Source organism: Leopardus geoffroyi, chromosome C1 (genome assembly GCF_018350155.1).
Source record: "Leopardus geoffroyi isolate Oge1 chromosome C1, O.geoffroyi_Oge1_pat1.0, whole genome shotgun sequence".
Taxonomy (NCBI): domain Eukaryota; kingdom Metazoa; phylum Chordata; class Mammalia; order Carnivora; family Felidae; genus Leopardus; species Leopardus geoffroyi.
In genome coordinates, this window is record NC_059328.1 from 106229596 (window position 1) to 106254004 (window position 24409).

The 24409-nt window shown below is 49.9% G+C and overlaps 1 protein-coding gene across 2 annotated transcripts; it reads left to right on the forward strand.

Annotated features, from left to right (window-relative positions):
- Positions 1-46: 46 nt before the first annotated feature.
- On the forward strand, positions 47-24157 carry CGN (cingulin). Of its 2 annotated transcripts, XM_045479218.1 has the most exons (21): positions 47-156; positions 6244-7120; positions 7803-7903; positions 8057-8126; positions 8240-8332; positions 10214-10341; positions 10943-11075; positions 11410-11622; positions 12070-12218; positions 12429-12561; positions 15516-15716; positions 16047-16253; positions 16612-16869; positions 17832-18002; positions 19275-19436; positions 20628-20717; positions 21176-21259; positions 21370-21488; positions 21792-21900; positions 22287-22450; positions 22761-24157. In XM_045479218.1, exons 2-21 carry the CDS (start codon positions 6257-6259, stop codon positions 22897-22899), a joined length of 3588 nt encoding a protein of 1195 aa, XP_045335174.1. In that variant the 5' UTR covers positions 47-156; positions 6244-6256; the 3' UTR covers positions 22900-24157. The 2 variants fall into 2 exon arrangements, with proteins under 2 accessions (XP_045335174.1, XP_045335175.1); XM_045479219.1 differs by lacking the exon at positions 8240-8332.
- The last annotated feature ends 252 nt before the right edge of the window (positions 24158-24409 follow it).

Consider the following 24409-nt stretch of genomic DNA (forward strand, 5'->3'; position numbering starts at 1 on the left):
ACGGCCAATGGGGGTGGAGCTCCGGAGGGGAGTAACAGGTTGGTGGCGCCGGGTGTGAGGGGGGAGGACGGAGGGAGCGCAGAGGGCCTGAGGGGGAGGGCTGGCGAGCGGCGCGTGCAGCTCTGCCGGAGCCCGGGAGCGCCGAGCCCGGCTGGGGTGAGTGGACGCCGAGGGGGCAAGCCCTGAGGGGCGGGGCGCGAGGCGACCTGGGGTCCCCTCTCACAGGGTACAGGTGCTGAATGGAGAGAGGAGGAGGGGACGTGAAGCTGGGGTGGGAGTACCGATGACGAGCGGGCTGCTGCTCTCCGGTGCTAGGGCCAGGTGCCTGGGACTGTGCCAGGGGAGGGGCACCTGAGCAGGTGCCTGGAACTGTGCCAGCGGAGGGGCACCTGAGCAGGTGCCTGGGACTGTGCCAGCGGAGGGGCACCTGGGGCCAAGGCTGCCCCCAGGACGTGAGAGAGTAGCAGGGCCTGGTTCTCTCTGGAGGTCAGACGCCGTCCTGGCTGCAGAATTTCTCTCGGGAGTCCGCGGTGTTCGGGGGAAGGAGTTAGTCTCAGCTGGGGACGCCTGGGCTGCCGCCTGGGCTCAGACGTAAGGGGGAAGGCGCCCAGAGGTGCTCTTTCCCTGAGCTGCCCCCACCCCCCACTGCCCTTCTGAGCTGGCGCTGTCACCTCCCTCTGGCTTTGAGGTGTGCGGTCTCGCTCCAACCATTCACCTCTAGGTGAAGGCGCTGAGCAGTAGAACAAGACGGCACCCCCATCTCCTTGAGAGGTGTGAAGCCTTTCAGTTCCTATCCCCCTTTGCCTTCATGCCTGGGAGAATTTTGTCTTCCTCTTGAGAGAGTGCTCTCCAAGAGAGGGATATGAGGAAGCATAGGTCTCTAGGCCTACAAAATATGTAGAAACACTTTCTTATGGGGCCCCTTCCTGGGGGCTAATATCAAACACTCCCCCCAAGCACACATACTTTCATCTGTGGTTCTCAATGGGGCCACTGGGTGAGGTTTCTGCACCTAACCAATTTCTCTGCTGCCTCCCAGCAGAGCCCACGTTAACTCCTTGAAACGCTACTGTGCATCCCTGACTCCCGGACGTGAAGGCTGTCAGACTGGCAGTAGGCACCATTGGTGTGGGCCGTAGGCAGGCCTCTGTAGGAAACCACAAGACTAAGGGAGTAGCACCTCTAAGTCTTCAGGCTGCATGAGAGGTGCTCATTGGGGCCCAGACGAGACTTCTGAGGCAGATTTCCTTGCCTTAGGCAGGTAAAGGAACCAGAGCCAATCTTAGGTTGGCCCCTTTGATGCCCTGCCGGAGGAAAGATGTAATTGGGAAATAATTGCAACTGCTGTGTTGTCCACAGATTGCTGACACGTGCCTCTGCACCTCTTCTTTCATCCTTGATATTTGGGAGTGGGGGGCTGGTTCTAGGGGACTGATAATGCAGAGATTTCCCGGACTCTAAGAGGATTCTGGCTTCCTAGAACCCTTTCTTCTTTCCCCAGGCTGATCTGCCTGCTATCAGCCTGGTGGGAGGTGAGGAGAGGGTAAGGCTGCTGTTTTTCATGCTGGGGAGGGGAGAACTAAGGGCCAAGGAGTTGGCCAAGGCACATGTGGGATCAGGAATGCAACTTTGGGAACTTGAGAGGGAGGGGTAGGGGACGATGAGTCTTCCTGTCACGCACTGGTCTGACACTCACCAGGTTCTTTGTGCCTCTGCTCCTTCCTGTTCCCTCTCTACCTTATGCCTCCTCCTTCAGAGCCTTGGCCTTGGCATCTAGGCTGGACAGTCCCTGCCCATGGTTTTGCCCCTTGTCCTCTGTGGTGTGGAGTTTCTCTGGTCTGCTTTATGAGCTGCCAGTGGAATCCTTCTGGCCCTCCCCTTTCCCTTGCCTCTCAAACCAGTCCAGCCAGTTTGCAGGGCCCAGTTTGTCATTGTGTTTTTTCCTCCACTGGCCAAGCTGCTCTAGCCTGGCTCTCAGGTTTCGGCTTTTTCAGTGGACCAAGCCAGGGGTCCACTTGAGGTGGTTCTTTTTGATCCACGGAGAACCTTATTGTCTTTGTAACTCTTTCTGAGAAAATAGCCATGGATCAAGGTCACTGAGCTGTCCTATCCTGTTTTGACCATTTGCTTCCCTCGTTACCTCTGAGGAGAATCTAATCTCCATACCTTTCATTCTTCCACTTTCTAAATCTGCCAGTTGGGTATGTCTAGCATGTTGCTTGGCTCTGTGTGTGTGTGTCAGTTCTTCCTCTGCACACCCCAAACCTCCCCACCCCCCACTTCTTGCCAGAAGCCGAGAGAATGTCACTCCTAGTTGGAAGCCAGATGCTTATGGCTGGGCCAGAGGTGACGGATTTGGGGCAGGGCAGGCTAATGAGTAACTCAGGGAGAAGTGCCTGTCTGGTACAGGTGCAGGGTATCCTCCCCACTCCTTCCGGGCAGAAATGGCAGAGGCAGACAGATGAAGCTGACTTAACTTGTGGCCTGGGCTCTTCCCAGAGTACATTTGGTGAGGAGTGTCCTGGGCACATGCCAGAGGAGGGAAAAACAGGGGCAGGCAATGAGAGGGAAGGCTCTGTACTCCATGTTGCTTGGCACTAGATGGCTGTTTACCTGCCTCTGGGGCTTACCTAAGACCTTGGAGCCAGCTGGCTCCCCTGGCCACGCCCCACTGCCCTCTGTAACTGAAGGCGGATAGGTTTCGGGTTTTCCGTGTTGAATCATTTAAAGCCCTGCTTTTCGACCCACCCCAAAGATCCCTTCAGTCCCGCTGGCCCCTGACCCACCTGTCCTGGGTCTAACACTTGGTTGAGGTTAAGGAGTCACTGGGACCAGGGGCATGTTCAGCGCTGTCTCTGCACAACTTGGTGCTCTTGTGTGGGTGAGGGGCTGGGCGCTCTGTGGGCCTAGCCTGGGAGCTCCTTGACCCGGATCTGGAAGATCAGTAGATGTACTGACAGAGTCGAGCTGCATTATGAATAAATCATGTGACTTCTGAGAGCTGGCAGTCTAGAAACATCTGGTTCCAAAATTATGATCGAATGGGGCAGGGAGTCCAGGCCAGGAAGAGGTCCTGTCACCAGGGCAAATGAGAAATGGCTGTGAGGGACCCTTGGGCAAATCTCCCTACTGCTGTGAGAGTCTGCCTTGGTCCAGGATACAACCTTTAACAAATATTTATTGATGTGCACCATGTCACCAGGCCCTGGGGCCACCGGAGTCAGTTGAGAGCCATGATCTTTGCCCTCCAGGAGTTTATAGTCCACTGGAGGAGACAGACAGGAAACAAATCATCACCCTAATAAATATAGAAAAATAAACTGAGGCAGGGGCACCTGGCTGGCTCAGTCAGTAGCGCATGCAACTCTTGTTCTTGGGTCATAAGTTCGAGGCTCACTTTGAGTGTAGAGATTCCTTACAAATAAAATATTTTTTGACATAATTAATTTAAAAATATTTTATTTTAGAGGGAGAGAGAAGGAAAGAGAATCACAATCATTTTTTTATGCTCAACTGACTGAGCCCCCCACGTGCCCCAAAAATAAAATCTTTAAAAACAAAAAACAACTGATGGGCACCTGGGTGTTAGTTAAGCATCTGACTCACAACTGATGGGCACCTGGGTGTTAGTTAAGCATCTGACTCTTGATTTTGGCTCGGGTCATGGTCTCACCGTTCATGAGATCGAGATTGAGCTCCACATTGGGCTCTGCTCTGTAGGTGGAGACTGCTTGGGATTCTCTTTCCCTCTCTCTCTGCCCACCCCCCTCCCCCCCGCCATGCTCTCATTCTCTTTCTCTCTCAAAAAAAAAAACAAACAAACAAAAAAAAAACAAAACCTGAGGCAAATTCATTGAAGGATGACTATAGAGCATATAACATGGTTCTGACCTAGTTTGTGGGAGGGTCTGGATGGGAAAGGTTCTGAGGAAGTGACATTCTTCTGTGAAGCAGGTGAAGCCAGGAAGGTCTTGGTGGAAGGAACAGCATGTACACTGGGTAACTTTTATTGTCAGCTTTGTGACAGGCATACACTGCTAGGTATGTTTCATGTTTCATATCTTGTCATTTTCCCTCTTTTTATTAAAGTGGAATAAATAAATAGAGTAGAGTAAATAAAATGCAAAAATCTGAAGTGTAGAACTTGATAAAAAAATTTTTTTCCATTCATTTATTTTGAGAGAGTGGGAGGGAGGGAGGGAGAGAGAGAGAGAGCACGAGGAGGGACAGAGAGAGAGGGGGAGAGAGAGAATCCCAAGCAGCCTCCCACTGAGCGCAGAGCCTGACGTGGGACTCAAACCAATGAACTGAGAGATTGTGATGTGAGCCAAAATCAAGAGCTGGGCACTTAACTGACTGAACTACCCAGGCGCCCCAAACTTGATAAAATTTTTACACATGCAATTATTGTTTAATTCTCACAGATATTACCTTATGAGGTGTTATTATTATACCTGTTTTACAGATGAAGAAACTGAGGCTCAGAAAAATTATGATTTGCTCATGGTTATATAATATCAAATGAAGAGTGGGGCTGGGTTCCTTTTCTTTAAAAAAAAATATTTTTTTTAATGTTTACTTATTTTTGACAGAGAGAGAGAGAGAGAGAGAGAGAGACAGAGCATGAGCAGGGGAGGGGCAGAGAGAGAGGGAGACACAGAATCTGAAGCAGGCTCCAGGCTCCGAGCTGTCAGCACAGAGCCTGATGCAGGGCTTGAACTCACAGACTGCGAGATCATGACCTGGGCTAAAGTCGGACGTCCAACCGACTGAGCCACCTAGGCGCCCCAGTTCCTTTTCTATTAGATGAGCGGTTTGTAAAACTGACCCCTTGTAGCTTCTTTTCCGGTCCCATCTCTTACTTGAATTCTAACAAAGGACCCAGCCAACTAAATGTCCTTCTGTTTGGAGTATCTGAGGTAGGTTGAAGTCCTCCCGGATGCCTGAGTGGGCTCCTTTAGTTCAGGGTAGCTTTGAGGTGTTCGTGAAACTCTTGAGACTCTGTGGACTATTTCCTGGGGGGTGGAGGGGCATTGCTTTCATTGTTCCCTCCAATGGGGTCTCAGAACCAAAACGGTGAAGAACTATTGCCTGTAAGGGCTCCTTCCCTCCCTGGAGGGGAAGGGCTGGGAATGCTAGGAATGCTCTTCCCACCAAGCCCTTTCTCACCTGGAGCTAGGCCGCTCCCTTCCCCACTCACCCCCAGTTTCCTGGGCTTCCTAGCATATCTACAGTCCCTGAAGGGGGCCTTGCCAACTTTCCTTGGCCCAGGGCTCCACTGGGAGGTTGGGCTGGGTACATTTGTGTGTCTGTCTGGCACATTCGATGCCCCGCCTCCAGTGTGGTGCCAGTCTCCGGTAGAGATTAGTCGCAGGGCTGGGGAAGCTGGAGTTTTTATTTGCTTGGAGGAGAACCTGCCCTCCCCAGTTGCTGGAGCCAGAGCGTACCTAGAATACATTCCATTTTGCTGACTCTAATCTTAGGCTAATGTGGACCTGAGGAGTTGGCCCATGGGTGGTCTTCACTCTGGCCCTCTGGTGGGACAAGTCTGCCTAACCTAGGGCCCCTTGGACTGGAACTCTTAAATGTTACTTGAATCTTTTTTTGAATAAGCAATACATTTACATGGTTCCAGACTTAAAAGGGACAAACAGACACACAGTAGAAACCTAGTTACTCTCCCATCTCTTTCCTCACTCAGCCCTCAGTTCCCCCAACCCAGAGGCATCTCTGCTATTCTCCCAGAAATGGGAGGGCATACCTTATGGGTCTTCCGTACTTTAAATGAGCTCTGGGAGTGGAGGGCCCCTTTTATCCATTAGGATAGAGGTATCTGTTAGGTAGGGTTTGGGGTTGGAAGAAACACATCATGGTATATGTGTATGTGTGAAGGTCAAGCAGTCATTAAACTCTTGACGAAGTCAAGCTCACTAGGACTGTATTAGAGGAAATGGATTCTTCTAAGTCAGTGGGTCTCAAAATCTGGAATCTGGACCAGAAGTATCAGTATCATCCGGGAGCTTGTTAGAAATGGCAAATCCAGACGTACTGAATCAGAAACTCTGGGGATAGGGTCCAATAGTCTTTGTTTTCATAGGCCCTTGAGGTACTTCTGCTGCTCAGATGAAATGCGAGAACCACTGTTGTATGTAGAAGAAATGACAAGGCAATGAGCCCCACAAAAGCTGGACAGGTGTTTCTACTTCCAGTCTCTCAGCCTAAATTCTTTTCTTGATTTTCTAGGACCCCTTTTTTCATGGAGCCGGCATCCACCATGGCTGAGCCCCGGGGCCCTGTCGACCATGGAGTCCAGATTCGGTTCATCACAGAGCCAGCAGGGGATGCAGAGATGGGCACCCTACGTCGTGGTGGGCGACGTCCAGCTAAGGATGCGAGAGCCAGTACCTATGGGGTGGCTGTGCGTGTGCAGGGCATTGCTGGGCAGCCCTTTGTGGTGCTCAACAGTGGGGAGCAAGGCAGTGACTCCTTTGGAGTCCAGATCAAGGGGGCCAACAACAGAGGGGCTCTGGGAGCTCTGAGCTCCAACTCGGAACCCCCGGAGCACTCCTACTCTCATGCCAAGGAGTTTCCTGCACGCTCACAAGGCAGCATGTCTGATGAGGAGTCTGGGGACCACTGGAACGGAAGGCTGCTCCGATCCCGCTCCCAGGCTTCACTGGCAGGCCCTGCCCCTGTGAGTCCGAGCACCCGGAGCACCAGCCTGCTGGAACTGGCCCCTCAAGGAGCTTCTGCAGGGACCATCGACACTGCTCCCCTGTCTTCAGTGGACTCTCTCATCAACAAGTTTGACAGCCACCATGGGGGGCAGACCCGGGGCCGGACTGGCCGGCGCATGCGGACACTGCCCCCTGAACAGCGCAAGCGGAGCCAAAGCCTGGACAACCGGCTCCCACGGGACACCCTTGAGGAACGGGAGCGTCGGTCCCCCAACCACTGGGCCCCTAGCACAAAGCATGACAGTCACATGGGCAGCTCCAAACAGTTGGTCCAGAGCCAGAGCCCTCTTGGTGGCTTTAGCCGTTCCCGTCAGACCCAGGACTGGGTTCTTCAGAGTTTTGAGGAGCCACAAGGGAGAGTCCAGGACCCTGGCATACTACAGGTCAGACCCCAGTCCCCTGTGGCTTCTGCTTCCTGACCCACTAGCTGCAGGACCCCTTGCTGATTCAAATAGCTAAAGGCAGAAGGTTTCTACTTTTGTCCTCCACTATATCCTTCTACTAAACAGATGATATTCTCATGAAAATGGAACGAACTATGAAGTCAGCCTTCACAAGCATGAGAGTTACTTATTACTGCCTGGAAATTAACTGTGCTCGGCCACTAGCTTTTGCTAGGTCTGCAGAGTAAGTAAGGCGGGCCTGGTAATCGAAGCAGCTCCCAGTGCTCCTGTCACAACTCCCGGCTTTGTCTCCCACTCAGGAGTGCAAGTGAGTCGGGGAGCAACTTCGTGCAGACGCAGTTAAGCCTGTTTTAAAAGTAACTCATTTACAAATTCTAGTACCTGAACTATCATTGGTGACAGATAACTTGTGACACAGTTCACAGCTGGTTGAGGTCTGCTTGTCAAGGAAAATGTGGCTTGTGGCAGTAGTGAGAGGCATACTCCGCTCAGATGTCTCCTGGGCTTCCTGCTCAGGCCTCAGCAGTCTACTCTTTTCCCCACTTCAGGCTTGTTCATCGTGGTGGAGGGCCCCATCTCCCACCTGCCGCTGCTGCGCCATCTGAACGCCACACACGCTCCTGGCTTAATCTTCCTATTTCTCTGGGCTTATGTTTTGCAGTTCAAGTCAACTCCAGACCTGCTCCGAGACCAGCAGGAGGCTGCCCCACCAGGCAGTGTGGACCACCTGAAGGCCACCATCTACAGCATCCTGAGGGAGGGGTGCGTGGGGGCCCTCCCAGGAGGGCAGTCACATACCTCCCTGCTCCTCCTTCTAGTTTCGTTCCCCATCTTCCTTGCCCTTAGCTCCCCTTTCCCTCATCTCTGCTGCCTCTTCCCTCCCTTAAGCTTTGCTTCTGTTCTTTCATCCTCCAGAAGCTCAGAAAGCGAAACGTCTGTGAAGAGGAAGGTCAGTTTGGTGCTGGAACAGATGCAGCCCCTGGTGGTGAGTGGCTGCTTCCTGGGCGGGGGGGTGGGGGGTGGGGGGTGGACAGGGCTAGGGCCTTTGGGGCCTGGGGTCTGGATTGGACTCATCCCTTCCCGCCATATCCTTGGCAGATGCCTTCTGGTTCCACTAAGGCCCTGGGCGGGCAGGGGGAACTCACCCGAAAAGTGGAGGAGCTACAGCAAAAGCTGGAAGAAGAGGTGAAGGTGAGGGGAGATTGGAGGCGCAGGGGGAATGCCGGACACGGGAGAAACCGGGGCCTGGGCTGCTCTTCCAAGCAATGGAACAAGCACTTGTGTGTTCTGTGACACCAGAGGCAAGAGTGTGTGCTGGGCCCGCCAAGGACGTCTGGGGTTCTCTGGAGCTTAGGAATAGGGGTGCAGTCATCAGGGCTCTGACCACCTTCCACCCGTTTCCTTTGGAAGTTCCCGTCCCGGCTTTGCTGCGCACTGGCTGTGTATGCCTTGAGCAGATTACTTACCTGAATCCTTTCCATTGACATTATAATGATAGCAGTATGCAATAGCTGTCATTTATTGAGGATAACTTCTTGTAGTAGGTACTGTCCCAGGTAATGCATCGTAATTATAGGGATCTCGTAAGGGAGGTATTGTGAACCCTTTCATGATGAGAAAACTGAAGATCAGAGAGGTTAAGTGTGTTGTTCAAGACAATAAGTTGCAGAGAAGAATTTGAAAATTCAGGTCGGTCTTATGCTAAAGGTTATGTATTAAAAAAATATAGACTGCTTCTACCTCTCAGGGTATTGCCCTGAATGTAGTTGGTGCTCAGTAAGTGTTGGATTTTAATACCCCTTGTTTCCTGGAAAGCAGTATAGTGTCCTGGTTAAGTGGTCAGCTGTGGAGTCAAACTGAGTTCAAATCCTGATACCTTAACTTGTTGGCTGTTACCCTGACCTTAGGCAGGTTCTTTAAATGTTCAAAGCCACTTTTTCCTTAACTGTAAAGTGGGGATAATAATTGTACTATATTACTTACCTATGGCTGTGTAACAAATTACCTCAAAACTTAACAGCTTGAAATAATCATCTTCTGGTGTCCGAGGGCCCAGAATCTGGAAGCAGCTGAGCTAGGTAGTTCTGCCTCAGGGTCTATTATGAATTTCCTGGCAAGGTATTGGCTGGAGCTAGTCATGAGAAGACAGTGGGTGTTGGTTGGAGGCCTCACCTCCTTGCCATGTGGACCTCTTCATGGGGCCACTTGAGCGTCCAATATGGCAGCTACCTTTCCTCAGAGTGAATGATTAAGAGAGAGGGTAAGGATTGGAGGCTGCAATGCCTTTTTATGACCTGGTCTCAGAAGCTACACATCACGTCTTCCTTTTCTGTTTGTTAGAAGTGAGTCCTCAGAGCGCCTGGGTGGCTCGGTTGGTTGAGCGTCCAACTTCGGCTCAGGTCATGATCTCGCTGTCTGTGGGTTCGAGCCCCACACTGGGCTCTGAGCTGACAGCTCGGAGCCTGGAGCCTGCTTCGGATTCTATGTCTCCCTCTCTCTGCCCATTCCCTGTTCATGCTCTGTCTCTCTCTCTCTGTCAAAAATAAATAAACATTAAAAAAAAGAGAAGAGAGTCCTCAAGTCCAGCCCATACTGCAGGGAAGAGGCTTCACCTTTTTTTAAAAAAAATTTTTTTTTTTTTAACGTTTATTTATTTTTGAGACAGAGAGAGACAGAGCATGAATGGGGGAGGCTAAGAGAGAGGGAGACACAGAATCTGAAACAGGCTCCGGGCTCTGAGCTGTCAGCACAGAGCCCGACGCGGGGCTCGAACTCACGGACCGCGAGATCATGACCTGAGCCAAAGACGGACGCTCAACCGACTGAGCCACCCAGGCACCCTGAGGCTTCACCTTTTAAAAGGAATGTTGAGGAATTAGTGGATGTACTTTAAACCATCGCAAGTCCCAAGACTTGTGAAAAGTATTAAATGCAGATAATAAGCATAGGGTCCCTAGTACAGTGCCTGTCATTTAGGGAGTGTCATTAAATGTTAGACGTTCCCATTACTCCTGGTCCTTCTGAGAGGTTTTTCCTACTCTCCACCTGTTTTTCTCTCCTTGCCTTTTCCAGAAGCGACAGAAGCTAGAACCCTCCCGGGTTGGGCTAGAGCGGCAGCTGGAGGAAAAGGCAGAAGAGTGCAGCCAACTGCAGGAACTGCTGGAGAGGAGGAAGGGGGAGGCCCAGCAGAGCACCAGAGAGTGAGTGCTGCCGAGTGTGCACATGGGGCTGCTTGGGGACTAAGGCCAGATGGAGGTTGCCCCTGGGTGAGAGAGACAGGGGGAAGTCTTTAGAAGCAGACAGAGACAGTTTAAAGATAGGACCTTTCTGTTTATGTTATTGGTCATGGTGGTGGTGCCTGAGTTGGGTTACCTGGATTTGCCTCTCTGCTTCAGGCTCTAAATCTGTAGAATGGGTTAATAATAGTACCTACCTCACAGGATTGTTCATTCAGCACATGTTTTGCCGTGAATACTGTGTGGCAGGCAGTGATCTAGATTCCTGGGGTACATCAGCGAACCGTTCAGATGAGGAGCACTGCTCTCCAGAAGCAGAGCTTCTAGTGGGGGACAGGGCAGACCGTAAATAAAGAACATATTAGGTAAGTACATTTGCAGCATGGGAGAAGGTGATAAGTAGAAAAGTTAAAGCAGATCGGTGGGCCGAATGGTGGAGGCACAGTGGAGGCCTCATTAAGATTTGAACAGAGACTTTAAGGAGGTTTAAATGAAACGATACGCATAAAGTATTTAGAAAGCTGGCTGACACCTAGCACTTGATAATGTTATCTATTGTTATTAGTCTCCAGAACATGAAGCTCCTTGTGGACCAGGGTGAAAGGGTACGACACAGGCTGGAGACCCAAGTGATGGAACTGCAGGACAAGCTGAAGCAGGCCCAGGGGCCGGAGCCTGCTAAGGAGGCGCTAATGAAGGTGGGGGCAGGATGGCTCCCCCTGCCTCTGCTTCCTGTCATCTGGAGCACCTTCAAATCTGCTCACTCACACTTTCCCCAACGCATGGGCAGTAGGTAGCTGATTACAGGTACCCCTTAGCGTGCTTTCAGACAGACTCAAAGGTGGGCTGGGGTTAGATCCCAGAATGGTGCGTTTCCTTTTTCCTAAATAGGCATCTCAGAGGCCCCTCGCACCTGGTACTGAGTCTAACATGTACAAGGTGCTCAGTCAGTGTATCTGATCGGCTGACTGAATGAATAGCAAGGCAGATCCTATTACAGTCGCCCCTGTACTTCCACCCTCATTTCCCTAGGACCTGCTAGAGACCCGGGAGCTTCTGGAAGTGGTCTTGGAGGGCAAACAGCGGGTAGAGGAGCAGCTGAGGCTGCGGGAGCGGGAGCTGACAGCCCTGAAGGGGGCCCTGAAGGATGAGGTGGCTTCCCGTGACCAGGAGGTGGAACAGGTCCGGCAGCAGTACCAGCGAGACACGGAGCAGCTTCGCCGGAGTATGCAAGACGCAACCCAGGCATGTGGCCAGAGCAGGGGCCGCCAGAAGTGGGCACTCCCCGCCCCAAGAGGGGCTGACGTGAGGCCTTGGTATTTTGAGACTTTTCTAGTTGTAACTGCAACTCCTTCTAAAAGATACATGTGAGGTGTAGTGAAAACCTTGGCCAGGAAACCTGCAAGGGCAGAGAGAGGGAGTGCAGGCCAGGAGTACCGTGAGGGTGTGTGACCCAAGTCCCATGGGGAAATAACTGGGGGGTAGGGGGGGCTTCATCTAAACAACAGCGGGGTGGACTGTGGCTTGGGAAGAGCTTTCTGCTAGCATCACATCAGGCACCGCTGGGGGACAAGGGTGTGCAGCTGGTGTGGTGCCCTGTGGGCCCAAGCCTCTATTTCTACACACTTACACTTGATCTGAAGTGCATTTTTCCCTCTGAGCCTCCTGACCCCCAATTGTCCCCTTCTCTAGGATCATGCTGCATTAGAGGCTGAAAGGCAGAAGATGTCAACCCTCGTGCGGGAACTGCAGAGAGAGCTGGAGGAGACATCGGAGGAGACAGGGCATTGGCAGAGCATGTTCCAGAAGAACAAGGAGGAGCTTAGAGCCACCAAGCAGGAGTGAGGACTTTGCCTCTTTCCCGGGAATGCTTATCCATGATTCCTACATCCTGCTTCCTTTCTACCCCTGCTGTGCCCTTCACTCTGCTGACAGTGGGTGCCCAGGCTCCTAGCCCCTGGGGAGGTGGTTTGCATTATCCTGCTCACCTCTTCCTGACAGGTGGTCTGAACTTGTTCCTTTTCCCTTTTCATTCACCTGACTGGGCTCAGACTCCTGCAGCTGCGGATGGAGAAGGAGGAAATGGAAGAGGAGCTTGGGGACAAGATGGAGGTCTTGCAAAGGGAATTAGGGCAGGCTCGGGCTGGTGCTGCAGACACTCGCCAAATGGAGGAGCTCAGGAAGGTACTTGGAGGGGTGCCTGGGTGGCTTAGTTGGTGGAGTATGGGACTCTTGATCTCAGGATTGTGAGTTTGAGTCCCATATTGGGTTCAGAGATGAAAGAAAGAAAGAAAGAAAAGAAAGAAAGAAAAGAAAGAAAAGAAAGAACTTGGAATTGGAGTGTGGAAGGGCAGGTTGGGCTGGCAGACACTGACCAGGCCTCTACACTGTTGTGGCTGCCTCCTATGTGCTTGGTTTTCAGGACCTGTTTGGCCGTATCTCTGCCCCACACATTCTGATCCAGCCTGGCTGCTCTCATTGAATATATAGGTTTCTAATGTAAAGGACTTTTGGTGGCCAAATTGGTGGCTGCTGGCTACCTCCCAAGAGACCTCCTGGGGCGCAGCATTTAGATGGATTTGTGAAACTTCAGGGTCATTTTTGCAAGCTTGGAGTTTGGTCAGATAGCAAGAGTTGCTCTGTTTTGGAGCAGCGGGGGGTGGGGGGGTGGGATATGGACTCTTTACCTACATCTATGAAACAAACATTTACAGTTAGAATGCCAGCTTATTAACTCGTAATGTGAAATGTTGTCACACAGACTGGAATACTTGTATTGGCATAGCAGGCTGGCCTACTTGGGAAGCCAAGTTGTAATTTGAAGGCTGCTTAGAAAGTATAGCATCTAGACCAAGGGAATTAGATGTTTTATCATGCACGGATGTTTTATAAATGATAAAGTCACCAAATTGAAGTAAATATAAATAATTTCTTCATACTCTTTGTATTAGTTTATGAAGGACAAGAAAGCAAGTAATTATTTTGGATGATTTAGAAACTTAGAAAATATTTTTGCTAGTATAGAGAACTGGCATTTATGGCCTCCTGAAGATTCTTCTAGGTTTATAATCTTTGATTCACTATGCTTGATATGTAGTTGGTGCTTACTTAACAAGTATTAATTGATCAATGCTTGTGTATCATGCCTTTACCGTAAGACTGCCTAATTTTAACCAAAGTAACCGTATTTATTAGAGTAAACAAGTATAGTTGTGATGCTTTTCCAGGTAAATAAAAGTCTGAGCTTACACACATATTTGGTGAGAAAAACATAATAAACCAAAACCAAATATACTTCGGTGGCTGTGAAATGAAAAGTGCTCTTAAATTTTTACTGTTATTAATATGAAGTTAACAAAAATTAAGGATAGTCTGAAGTCTATTTGCTATATTAGTCTACATAATTCCTCTGGACAATCTCAGTTGATTGATTATGCTAGATAAAGCTAAAAAGCTAAAAAGTAATAACCAGAGCTTCATTTACTCATATGTGAAGTATGTTTTATCAGTACTTAATCAATAACAAAGTATATACATTAGGAAAACAGACTTTGTCCAATGTAGACCATACACTGTGCTGTTTTTCTTTGTTTTTAAATTTTTTAAAGTTTATTTATTTATTTTGAGAGGGAGAGAGAGACAGAGAGAGCGAGTGGGGGAGGGGCAGAGAGAGAGGGAGAGAGAGAGAATCCCAGGCAGGCTCTGTACTGTCAGTGAAGAGGCTGACGCAGGGCTCAAACCCACAGCCTGCAAGTTCATGACCTGAACTAAAACCAGGAGTCAATGCTGAACCGACTGAGCCACCCAGGCGCCCCTGTTTTTCTTTTCCTTTGTAGTTTTGTTAGTGTCTTACATTGAAAACTCACAATATATTATATATCCTTTCAGCCTAATTATGGTAATTTCTGAATTTCAGAAGTAGCTAACAGCTAAAGAACTAGAACCAGAGTTCATATTTTAATTTTTTTCTCCCACCCCTCCTAATTTTTTTTAAAGATTTTTATTTTGAAATAATCTCTGTACCCACTGTGGGGCTCAAATTTACAACCCCCAAGATCAAGAGTCACATGCTCTGCTGACTGGGCCAGCCAGGTGCCCCAATATTTTAATTTTTTAAAAAAGAAGTAGGGGCGCCTGGGTAGCTCACTTGGTTAAGTGTCTGACTCTTGGTTTTGTCTTAGGTCATGATCTCACAGTTTGTGAAACTGAACCCCACATTGGGCTCTGTGCTGATAGCATGGAGCTTTCTTGGGATTTTCTCTCTCTCCTCCCTTCCCCCCCCCCCCCCCCCCCCGCTTGTGCTCTCTCTCTCTCAAAATAAATACACCTTAAATTTTTTTAAAAAATAAAAAAGAAATAAAAGCAGCCCCACTATTTATTGTGTTGCATTTTTTGGTTTTCAGTATATTTTCTTTTGTTTTTGAAACAGCCAATCCTGTTTTGTTCACACCCTCATCTATTCCATGTAATTTTTTTTATGGAGATTTATTTCACATACCATAGAATTCACCCTTTTAAAGTGTATAGCGTAGTAGTTTTTAGTGTGTACACAAAGTTGTACAACCATATTACTATCTAGTTACAGAACATTTTCATCACCTCAAAAACGAACCCCGTATCCAGTCACTTGCCCCAGCCCTTGGCAGCCACTAATCCATTTTCTGCCTCTATGAATTTGCCTCTTCTGGCAAATCATATACATTACAAATCATATACATATACATTGCATGTCTGGTTTATTTCACCTAGCATAATGTCTTTTAAGGTTTACCCATGTTGTAGCAAGTGTCAGTACTTCATTACTTTTTATGGCTGAATAATATTCTATGTGGATATACCACATTTTGTTTATCTGTTTGCCAATTGATGGACATTTGGGTCATTTCTATATTTTTAGCTCTCATGAAATAATGCTGCTATGAACATTCATATAACATGTTTTCCCAAAAAATGTTTTCAGTGCTCTTGGATATATACCTAAGAATGGAATTAATGGGTCAAGAAACTGCCAAGCCACTCGGCCAAGCGGCCACACCGTCTTACGTTCCCCCAGCAATGTATGAGGGTCCTGGTTGCTACACAGTGTCCTATCCAAGGGTGGCTCTCTCTGCCCTGTCACCGTTCCCCTTCCCTTCTAGGAGCTGCGTCGGACACAGCAGGAACTTAAGGAGCTGAGGGAAGAGCAGCAAAGCCAGGAGGTGGCTGGGCGTCACCGGGAGCGGGAGTTGGAGAAACAGCTGAGGGTTGAGGTTGATCGAGGCCGGGAACTGGAACAGCAGAACCTCCAGCTGCAAAAGACCCTCCAGCAGCTGAGACAGGACTGTGAAGAGGCTTCCAAGGCAAGGGGAGTGGGCACAGGGCTTAGGAGGTGGAGGCTGAGGGGTCTGGAGGGCTGAGGAGCCAGAGGGCGAGGAAATTACCTACCCTGGGTATGTACAGACCAGATCCTTGGTCATAAGTGTGCGGTGAAAAGCAGCCAGGGGTTGGCAGGGGGAGGCAGGGCTGCACCTGATGGCACGCACCACGTCTCCGTAGGGGTGGGGTTCTCAGGGGGCACTACCACTGTTGAAATCTGGCTCTTGTGGGCTCTCTTTGGGGTGGCTTTCTTGGTGGTGGTCGGTGGCCTTGAGCCCTGGGGTCTGAGCTGCCACTCCCCCAACTGGCCGCAGGCTCAGAAGGCAGCAGAGGCAGAGGTGGAGGTGCTGGGGCAGCGGCGGACAGCAGTGGAAACGACGCTTCGGGAGACCCAGGAGGAAAATGACGAATTCCGACGGCGCATCTTGGGTCTGGAGCAGCAGCTGAAGGAGGCCCGAGGCTTGGCGGAGGGTGGGGAAGTGGCGGAGGCGAGGCTTCGTGACAGGGTGCAGCGGCTAGAGGTCAGTGCTTCTGCCCACCTTGGCGGCTTCTTCCTGGCCGTCTCTCCCCTCACCCCTGGCTAAACACTCCCCAGCAAAATCCTCAGCTACCAGTTTTCTTTTGCCCCGAGTGTGCTGGTTTTTGCCTTCCCAACAACCCTCTGTTAAAGTTAGGTTTATTTTCTGGAGTGTGCTTTGGTATGAATGTCTTGGCCTTTGTACTGGTATTTTTGTCTCTTATCTCTCACCCTGTGCTTGTCCTCTGTGTCTTAATTCCTTTGCTGGTTCCTCTGAGCCCGTTTGCATTGCCCACCTTTTTCATAAACCTCTTTTTCTTCCCTCCTATCTACTCCTCTCCAAATGGCTTTCCCTCTCCCAGGCAGAGAAAAAGCGGCTTGAGGAGGCCCTGAACACAGCTCAGGAGGAGGAGGGGAGCCTGGCAGCTGCCAAGCGGGCACTGGAGGCCCGGCTGGAGGAGGCCCAGCGGGGGCTGGCCCGCCTGGGGCAGGAGCAGCAGGCCCTGAAACGGGCCTTGGAGGAGGAGGGGAAGCAGCGGGAGGCGCTCCGGCGGGGCAAGGCTGAGCTGGAGGAACAGAAGCGCCTGCTGGATAAGACTGTGTGCCAGCTGAACAAGGAGGTGTGGCGCGGGGTGGCCCGGGCTCTTAGGAAGAGGCACAGCTCTTTCAGAAGCTTGCCTGAGCAGGGGAGGAGGTCAGAATGTGTGGTTTTTGCTTTCCTCAAGTTCATTGCTGGGGAGGCCAAGGCCAAATCTTCAGAGAGGGTGTCCTTTCTATTCTTTCTCTGTGCCCTCGACCTCCCCTCTATGTCCCATTTCATTGTGGTCTTGATCCTTGGAGAATGTCTCCTGGGATTCTCCCTGAGACATCTTTAAGACCTGAACATAACAGTCTTCATTAGTAGAATTTTCTATTTGGGGTAGGGAAAGGAAAGCTCTATAACCCCTCCCTAGATGTCTTTAAGACCTAAATACAGGAATTTTCGTGGGTGGGATTTATATTCGGGAGAGGGCAAGGAAGAAGGAAAAAAAATAAATAAATAACTTTTTTTCAGGTAAGTTTCTCTCCTAATATCTTTGTAAAGCTAGAGAAAACACCTAATATATTTCGTCAGCTCTAAAATGTACTCTGAAGTTGATTTGCGTTGTATAATTTTGATGGGATGTTACAGTTCAAGTGGCAGATTTTTCTTTCTTAGTCGTACATCTTGTAATCATTGGCCTCTTGGGTTTGTTGAAATATGGTCAATTAGGTTTACTCTGTGTCAGACACTGTTGTAAGTACTTTACATAATTAGCTATCATAATTCTCACAACTTTGTGATGTAGGTACCATTATTTTCCCATTTTACAGTTGGGGAACTGAGACCCAGAGAAGACAAGCTGTGGTCACACAGCTAGTAAGTGGTAGAGCCAGGATTTGAAGCCAGGCAATCTGTATATTACTACTAGCCATACTAGGGACCTAGGGCCCAGGGGAGAGCAATGGAGGGCTGCTTCGGCAGGAAGGAGGGTCTGGGGTGTCTGGGCCCAGAGAAGGGACAGAGGTGCAGTGCTGAAAGGCTGTTTTCTTTGCATCTCAGCTGGAGCAGATTGGAAATGACTCTAAGCAGGCCCTGCAGCAGCTCCAGGCCCAGCTGGAGGATTACAAGGAGAAGGCCCGGCGGGAGGTGGCAGATGCCCAGCGCCAGGCCAAGGAATGGGCCATTGAGGCTGAGAAGAGCTCTGGGGGGCTGAGCCGGCTTCAGGACGAGGTAGGGGCAGAAATGGCAGGAGGGTGGGAACTCTCCCAATGTCCTTGGTTTGCAGGTCATTGCCTCTTAACTAAACCTGGGGCCAAGGGATCCTGGGACCCCGGTTTAGGTCTAACCACTTAGAGTGACATAGTGAGGTAGGGAGTTGTCCACTCTAGGTACCGATAATGATAGGAGGTGCCTTGTCTGTAGAGCAGTGACTTTTTTTTAACTTTAATTTTTTTTATTTTAGAGAGAAACAGGGTGAGAGAGAGTGTGAGTGGGGGATGGGGCAGGGAAGAGAGAGAGAATCTCAAGCAGGCTCCAGGCTCAGTGAGGAGTCCAACGCGGGGCTCCATCCTACAACCCTGGGATCATGACCTGAGCTGAGATCACGAGTTGGCCTCTCTGACTGCTGAGCCCCCTGGGCGCCCCTGTAGAGCAATATTTAAACTGCTGCACATTAGAATCACCTGGGGAGATTAAAAAAAAAAGATCCCAGTACCAAAAAATTTCAACACTGTAATGTTAGTGGAAGTATGGTATCAATATAGAGGCATGTTTGACGTACAGTAGATGCTTTAAATATGATTGCTAGTTGTAGGGTCGCCTGGGTGGCTCAGTTGGTTGAGCGTCTGACTTCAGCTCAGGTCATGATCTCACAGTTCGGGAGTTCAAGGCCTGCATTGGGCTGTATGCTGACAGCTCAGAGCCTGCAGCCTACTTGGGATTCTGTGTCTCCCTCTCTCTCTGCCCCTTCCCCACTTGTGCTCTCTTTCTCTCAAGAATAGATAAACCTTAAAAAAAAATGTAAATATGATTGCTAGTTTTAATGCTTCACAATCTTTTACAGTAACAATGTGTTATAAACTTGTGTTTTGTCATGACATTAAACCTTTTTTGTTAAAATACCTAAAATCCTAATACCCAAGCTGCAGCTTGTATCACTTAAATCATAACCCCTAGGGCCAGGACCCAGGATGAGTTTTCTAAAAACCACTTAGGTGATTCTAACTTCTGTAGGGCGTTAAAACAATAAAGAAAATGGACCAGGAGCTCCTTTCTGCCAGCTAGATAGGATGTTGCCCGGATCCCTGAATGGTTGAATAAAACCCACCAGATCTTCAAAGAAAAGAAAACAAACTAAAAGTCAGCCTGCTTTTGATTATCACCTGCTCTGACGGTTCTAAAGAACATCAGTGATGAAACATTTCTCTCCGCAGGGGCGGACTGCTCCCACCCCCGAGTCCCCACCTTACTTCTCTGGGCTGTTCCATTTTTCCTTCTGTCCAGACCCAGAGGCTGCGGCAGGCCCTGCAGGCATCCCAGGCTGACCGCGACACGGCCCAGCTGGACAAGGAGCTGCTGGCCCAGAAACTGCAGGGGCTGGAGCAGGAGGAGGAGAACAAAAAGCGCTCCCAGGATGACAGGACCCGGCAACTCAAGGGTCTTGAGGTAATGACATGGGGGGGGTGGGTAGGGGAGGGGTGTCCAGGTCCTGGCATAGCTGGGACTTCTGTGGGGAAAGGAGCCGGGACAAGCCAAGCCCCCTTTCTATGCTAGGGATCGAAAGCTGGTAGCCCACTGCTGATGGAGTTTGACCGTGGTGGTATTCATTTTGTTTCCTTTCGTGTTTTCTTTTGTTGTTGTTGTTAAACACTTTTAAAGAGAATTTTTTTTTTTAATATTTTTTTTTGTTTCTAAGGGGTCTCTACACCCAGTGTGGGGCTCCACCTCCCAACTCCTGAGATCAAGAGTTGCATGCTCTCTGAGCGAGCCAGTCCGGTGCCCCTGACTGCAGTGTTTTAAATGGCTTTGAATTAATTGCCAGTGTTTAGAAATGTACACGTCACATAAAAGCTCTGGCTTCGTTTATACGTTTGGAAAATTCTGTAGCAGCGAGCTTCTGATCCTGAGTTATCTGCATGGCAGCAGTTGGCTGGAGGATAGCAGTGGCTCCTCTTTAGAGGCAATAGTGCTCTTCAGGTTGCCATATTTGGCAATAATAATAATAACAAGACAATAACAGCAGCAAACACATATTATGCTATGTGCTGGGCACTTCAGACTTATTTAGTCTTGAGGATAAATAACCCTGTGGGATAGGTGGTCTTGTTTTCTCCATTTTATTGTTGAGGGAAGCTGACACATAGAGAGGGTAAGCAACTTAGCCATGGCCCCTCTGCTAGGAATCTGATTTTCAGACCCAGGCAGTTTGGCTCCAGAGACCATACCCTTAGTATTTACATGGGACTGCCTGGCTTGAGCATGCTTCCTTAGTCTGTACCCTGGCACTTTGGTTTCTGACTCTCTCCATCCCAGCCTTGGCTCAGGCACTTTGCTTTCTGTCTGCTTTCCCATTAGGGAAACAGGGCTACCCCAGTGAGGAATAGATTCTGGGGTTTGTCATCTTGCCAGGGGACCAAGGCTAGAGCAGGTGCCCTCTCCCTCTTTCCCTTGATGCCATGCCTGGTCAGCAGAGGGTGCTAGCTCTATGGTGGCTCTGGGCAGGGGCAAGGACCAGCTGCTTATGGGGACATGTGAGACAGGTCTGTGGAGGCGGGGCCTTGAGAGGGTCCTGGTTGGGTTTGGTATTCTGGTGTCCAGCATGTGGGGCAGAAAGAACCTGTTGCTCCTCTGCCACAGGAAAAAGTCTCTCGGCTGGAAGCAGAGTTAGATGAGGAGAGGAGCACTGTGGAGCTGCTGACGGAACGCATGAATCGTGGCCGGGACCAGGTAAGCCCTTCTTTACCTATCCCCTGCATCCATCCCTGACTACAGAACCTCTCGGCCCTCTCAAAAACACCTCCACCCTCCCATGTTTCATAATCTGGAGAATTCTGGCTGCAGAATCTGTGCATGGCTGGTGCTACTTCAGGGTCTCCTCTGCTTCAGGACGGGTAGAAAGAATCCAGGGATTTGAGTGGAAAAAGGAATCCTGGTGGCCTGGGATTACTCTCTGCCCTGAATCCAGGCTACTTCCATTCAGAAGGAATGCTAATTCCTGGTGTGATGGAGGAGGCCCTGTTTAAATTCTGTGGCTCGTCCCATATGAAAAGGCTGATTTTTTTAGTCGCCTGAGAATTATGGGGATTCAGAGAGCATCATGCAGTTTACTCTGCCTCATGTGGTTCAGCTGCCTAGTTCAGTGTGAGCGCTCCCCAAATCTGGCTCCTCTCACCCCTCCCCACCAGGTGGACCAGCTGAGGACAGAGCTCATGCAGGAGAGGTCAGCTCGACAGGACCTGGAGTGTGACAAAATCTCCCTGGAGAGACAGGTGAGCTGGGGAGTAGGGAGTCTTGGGGACAGACCCCAGGAGGCAGGTGAAATGGCCATAGGAGGGGTTGGAAGTGGAATGTGACTGTGAAGATTTTCTGCCCTTTTTAGAACAAGGACTTGAAGAGCCGGTTGGCTAGCTCAGAAGGCTTCCAGAAGCCCAATGCCAGCCTCTCTCACCTTGAGTCCCAGAATCGGGAGTTGCAGGAGCGGCTACAAGCTGAAGAGAGGTGACGTGAGCCCTTCTTCTCTCCTTCTGGGCTTTTCTCCTCTGAGGTTCCCTCCATCTTGCACTTCGGACATGGCCAACCTGGCCTGATCTTTAGGGGGAACTTTTTTCCTTGGTAAAGAGCAAGAGAGTTGCAGGCCTTCTGAAATATGAATGACCTCTTCTCTCCCGGTTCTTTGGATCTGCCCTGGATCCTTTCCAGTGTGATGTGACTGAGAAGAGCTCACGGAGGCCAGAGGGGGCCAAGCAGGTGTTCCTTTAGAAATGGCGACAGCCATAGACACCCCCTTCCACACCCTCTTAGGGAGAAGACAGCTTTGCAGTCTACCAACCGAAAACTGGAGCGGAGGGTTAAAGAGCTGTCCATTCAAATTGATGATGAGCGGCAGCATGTCAATGACCAGAAGGACCAGGTAAGGATGGCAGCCAGGGCCAAGCAACCATATGGCAAGCATGTATGGAGCATTTGCTTGAAGGCCAGGGGAGGACCTATCTCAGAGGTCTTCCCAGCTTCGACTCCTTGTATAAGGGTGGAGATGAGACTGGAGGGATTGGATCAGAGCAGTCACAGTAGCACATGCATCGAGTGCCTGTGATGTGCTAGGTTCTCTTTCTAAGTGTTCTACATGTATGAACTCATTTAATCCCCCCAAACAAACCTGTAAAGTTAGGGAACTTGCCCATGGCCATAACATTTTTCTAGGGCAATGATCCCTTGTCAAAATTGCTACAGGGGAGGGTCCCAGCCCACGGTAGCAGCAGATGCTTTTCTAATGTGGGGACTTGGTATCCTGTCCAGCTAAGCCTGAGGGTGAAGGCTTTGAAGCGGCAGGTGGATGAAGCAGAAGAGGAAATTGAGCGACTCGATGGCCTGAGGAAGAAGGCCCAGCGTGAGCTGGAGGAGCAGCATGAGGCCAATGAACAGCTCCAAGCCCGGATCAAAACCCTCGAGAAGGACTCCTGGTAATGGCTGCTTTTCTGACCCCCGCTCAATCGGGGTCGTGGTGCAGGAAGGGAATGGGGTCTCCTGGATAGGGAGGAGGATCCCTAAGGTGGTACTTGGCAGTCACTCCTTCCTGGCTGGAAGCCTGTATGATTATTCTTTAGTATCCAAGCCCCTGGTCTATATCCCATTTCCCCAGATCTCAGATTGGTGGGCGATCTCGTGAGTACCTAGAGGCCTTAGAACAACTGGGAATTTCCTTAGCATGATAAGTGTGGCTGTCTCAATCTTTGTCTCCCTCCCTTACAAATATTCTTCTCTCTGACTCAGGCGCAAAGCCTCCCGGTCAGCTGCTGAGTCAACCCAGCATGAAGGGCTGAGTTCAGATGAGGAATTTGACAGTGTCTACGACCCATCCTCCATTGCATCACTGCTCACGGAGAGCAACCTGCAGACCAGTTCCTGTTAGCTTGGGTCCACAGGGGACCAGAAACCACACTTGAGGCCTGCCCTGCCATCCTGCTCTGCCCTGCTAAGCCTCGGATTCCTCATTCCTGTGGGGAGAGAGGGGGACACCCAATTATTCAGCCCTAAGACTGGGAGGGGTGTGAGTGATGCTGATAAAAAAGGCATTAGCACTAAGCTGGTGCATGGGCTTTCCCTCTCCTCTGGAGTAGTGGGTATTTTAGGCCAACTGAGCCCTTCCTTTAAGTGCCGACCCTCCCTCTTCTCCCTCATAGCAACAGGATGGTCAGCATATGGACTGAAGAGGATTGAGCAGGATAGGAAGGAATAGATGTTGCCATGTATATAAAGCTTTATTTCTTTAGCCCTTAACCTTCAGGCTCAGGGAAAAATACCTTTTGCAGTTCTGCTCCCTCGACCCCTGCAACATGTTTTCCTCCAACTCTGGAGCAGGGTGGAAGGAACATTATGGGTAATGTACACACTAGTGTGGCTCTACCCAGTTCTTGGATGCTTCTCTTTGCACAGTCATGGGACCTATATGGTAGTCCCCACCTCTCTCCACTCTCATGTATTTTGTCTTTCCTAAGCCAGTGGATCCAAGGGATCTGTTCTCCCCTCCCATCTTCACCATTCCTACCTTCCTTCTTTCCTTTTGGTGCCTTAGCCAGGGTGAGGAGATAAGGATGTTCTTCTTGCCTTCTATACCCACACATTCATACCTCTCCAAGGGCCAATCTTTCCCCAAACAGGGCCCTCAGCCTTTCCTGCTGCCCCAGTGAATGGTCTAGAGAGCTGCCCTGGGGGAGGGACTTTGGTAGGGCCATGATAAGGTGGTGGGGCTTGGTTCTGCTCAGGGTTTCCATCTTTCCTCCTCTCCCTCTGTGACTATGCATGTGTTCATAAGGGGGTTGCATCTGGGAACCCTGATAACTGCCTACATGAGTCTGAAAAGCAAAGGTCTTCCTCGTGGTTTCTCTGACCCAGATGTGCCCAACCTTAGTAGGGAACCAAGGGACCCTCATTATCTCAGGAGCTTGAACCTGATACAGGGCTTCCTGCCTAGGGTTAAAGACTGACTCTTGGTAGAAATGAGAAGAGGCAATGGAGGATTTATTCCTCCCTTGGGTCCTGGGGAGAGCCCAGCCCTGGTGGGGAAGAGGTAAGGGAGATGATTCACCTCTCTTATTTCCTAAGCAGGCTCTGTAAGGAGCCTGGGGGAGGGAGAAGGCTGTTTTCACTAATGACTTATATTCACGATTTAAAAAAAACCCAAAACTTCTATTCTGCAAATTAGATATTTTCCCCCAAATGAATCCAGCCTTGATTTTATTTTAAATTAAATATTAAAATGATATATCTATACCAAAATCCTTGACTTCTCATTCTTTTTCCTGGCTTATTTGGAGGTCTGTTTTATGAAGAAACCATTTTAATTTTAGAATTTAGAGGCTGAAGCTGGGGTTTTCTTTACCTCACTTTTTAGAGGCCTTTACAACAGGTCAGATGGAACC

Coding starts and splice junctions, on each gene's coding strand:
- CGN (XM_045479218.1), top strand. CDS start 6,257: ATGGAGCCGGCATCCACCATGGCTGAGCCCCGGGGCCCTGTCGACCAT. Junction 11,076..11,409: donor CTAAGGAGGCGCTAATGAAG/GTGGGGGCAGGA, acceptor TCATTTCCCTAG/GACCTGCTAGAGACCCGGGA. Junction 12,562..15,515: donor AAATGGAGGAGCTCAGGAAG/GTACTTGGAGGG, acceptor CTTCCCTTCTAG/GAGCTGCGTCGGACACAGCA.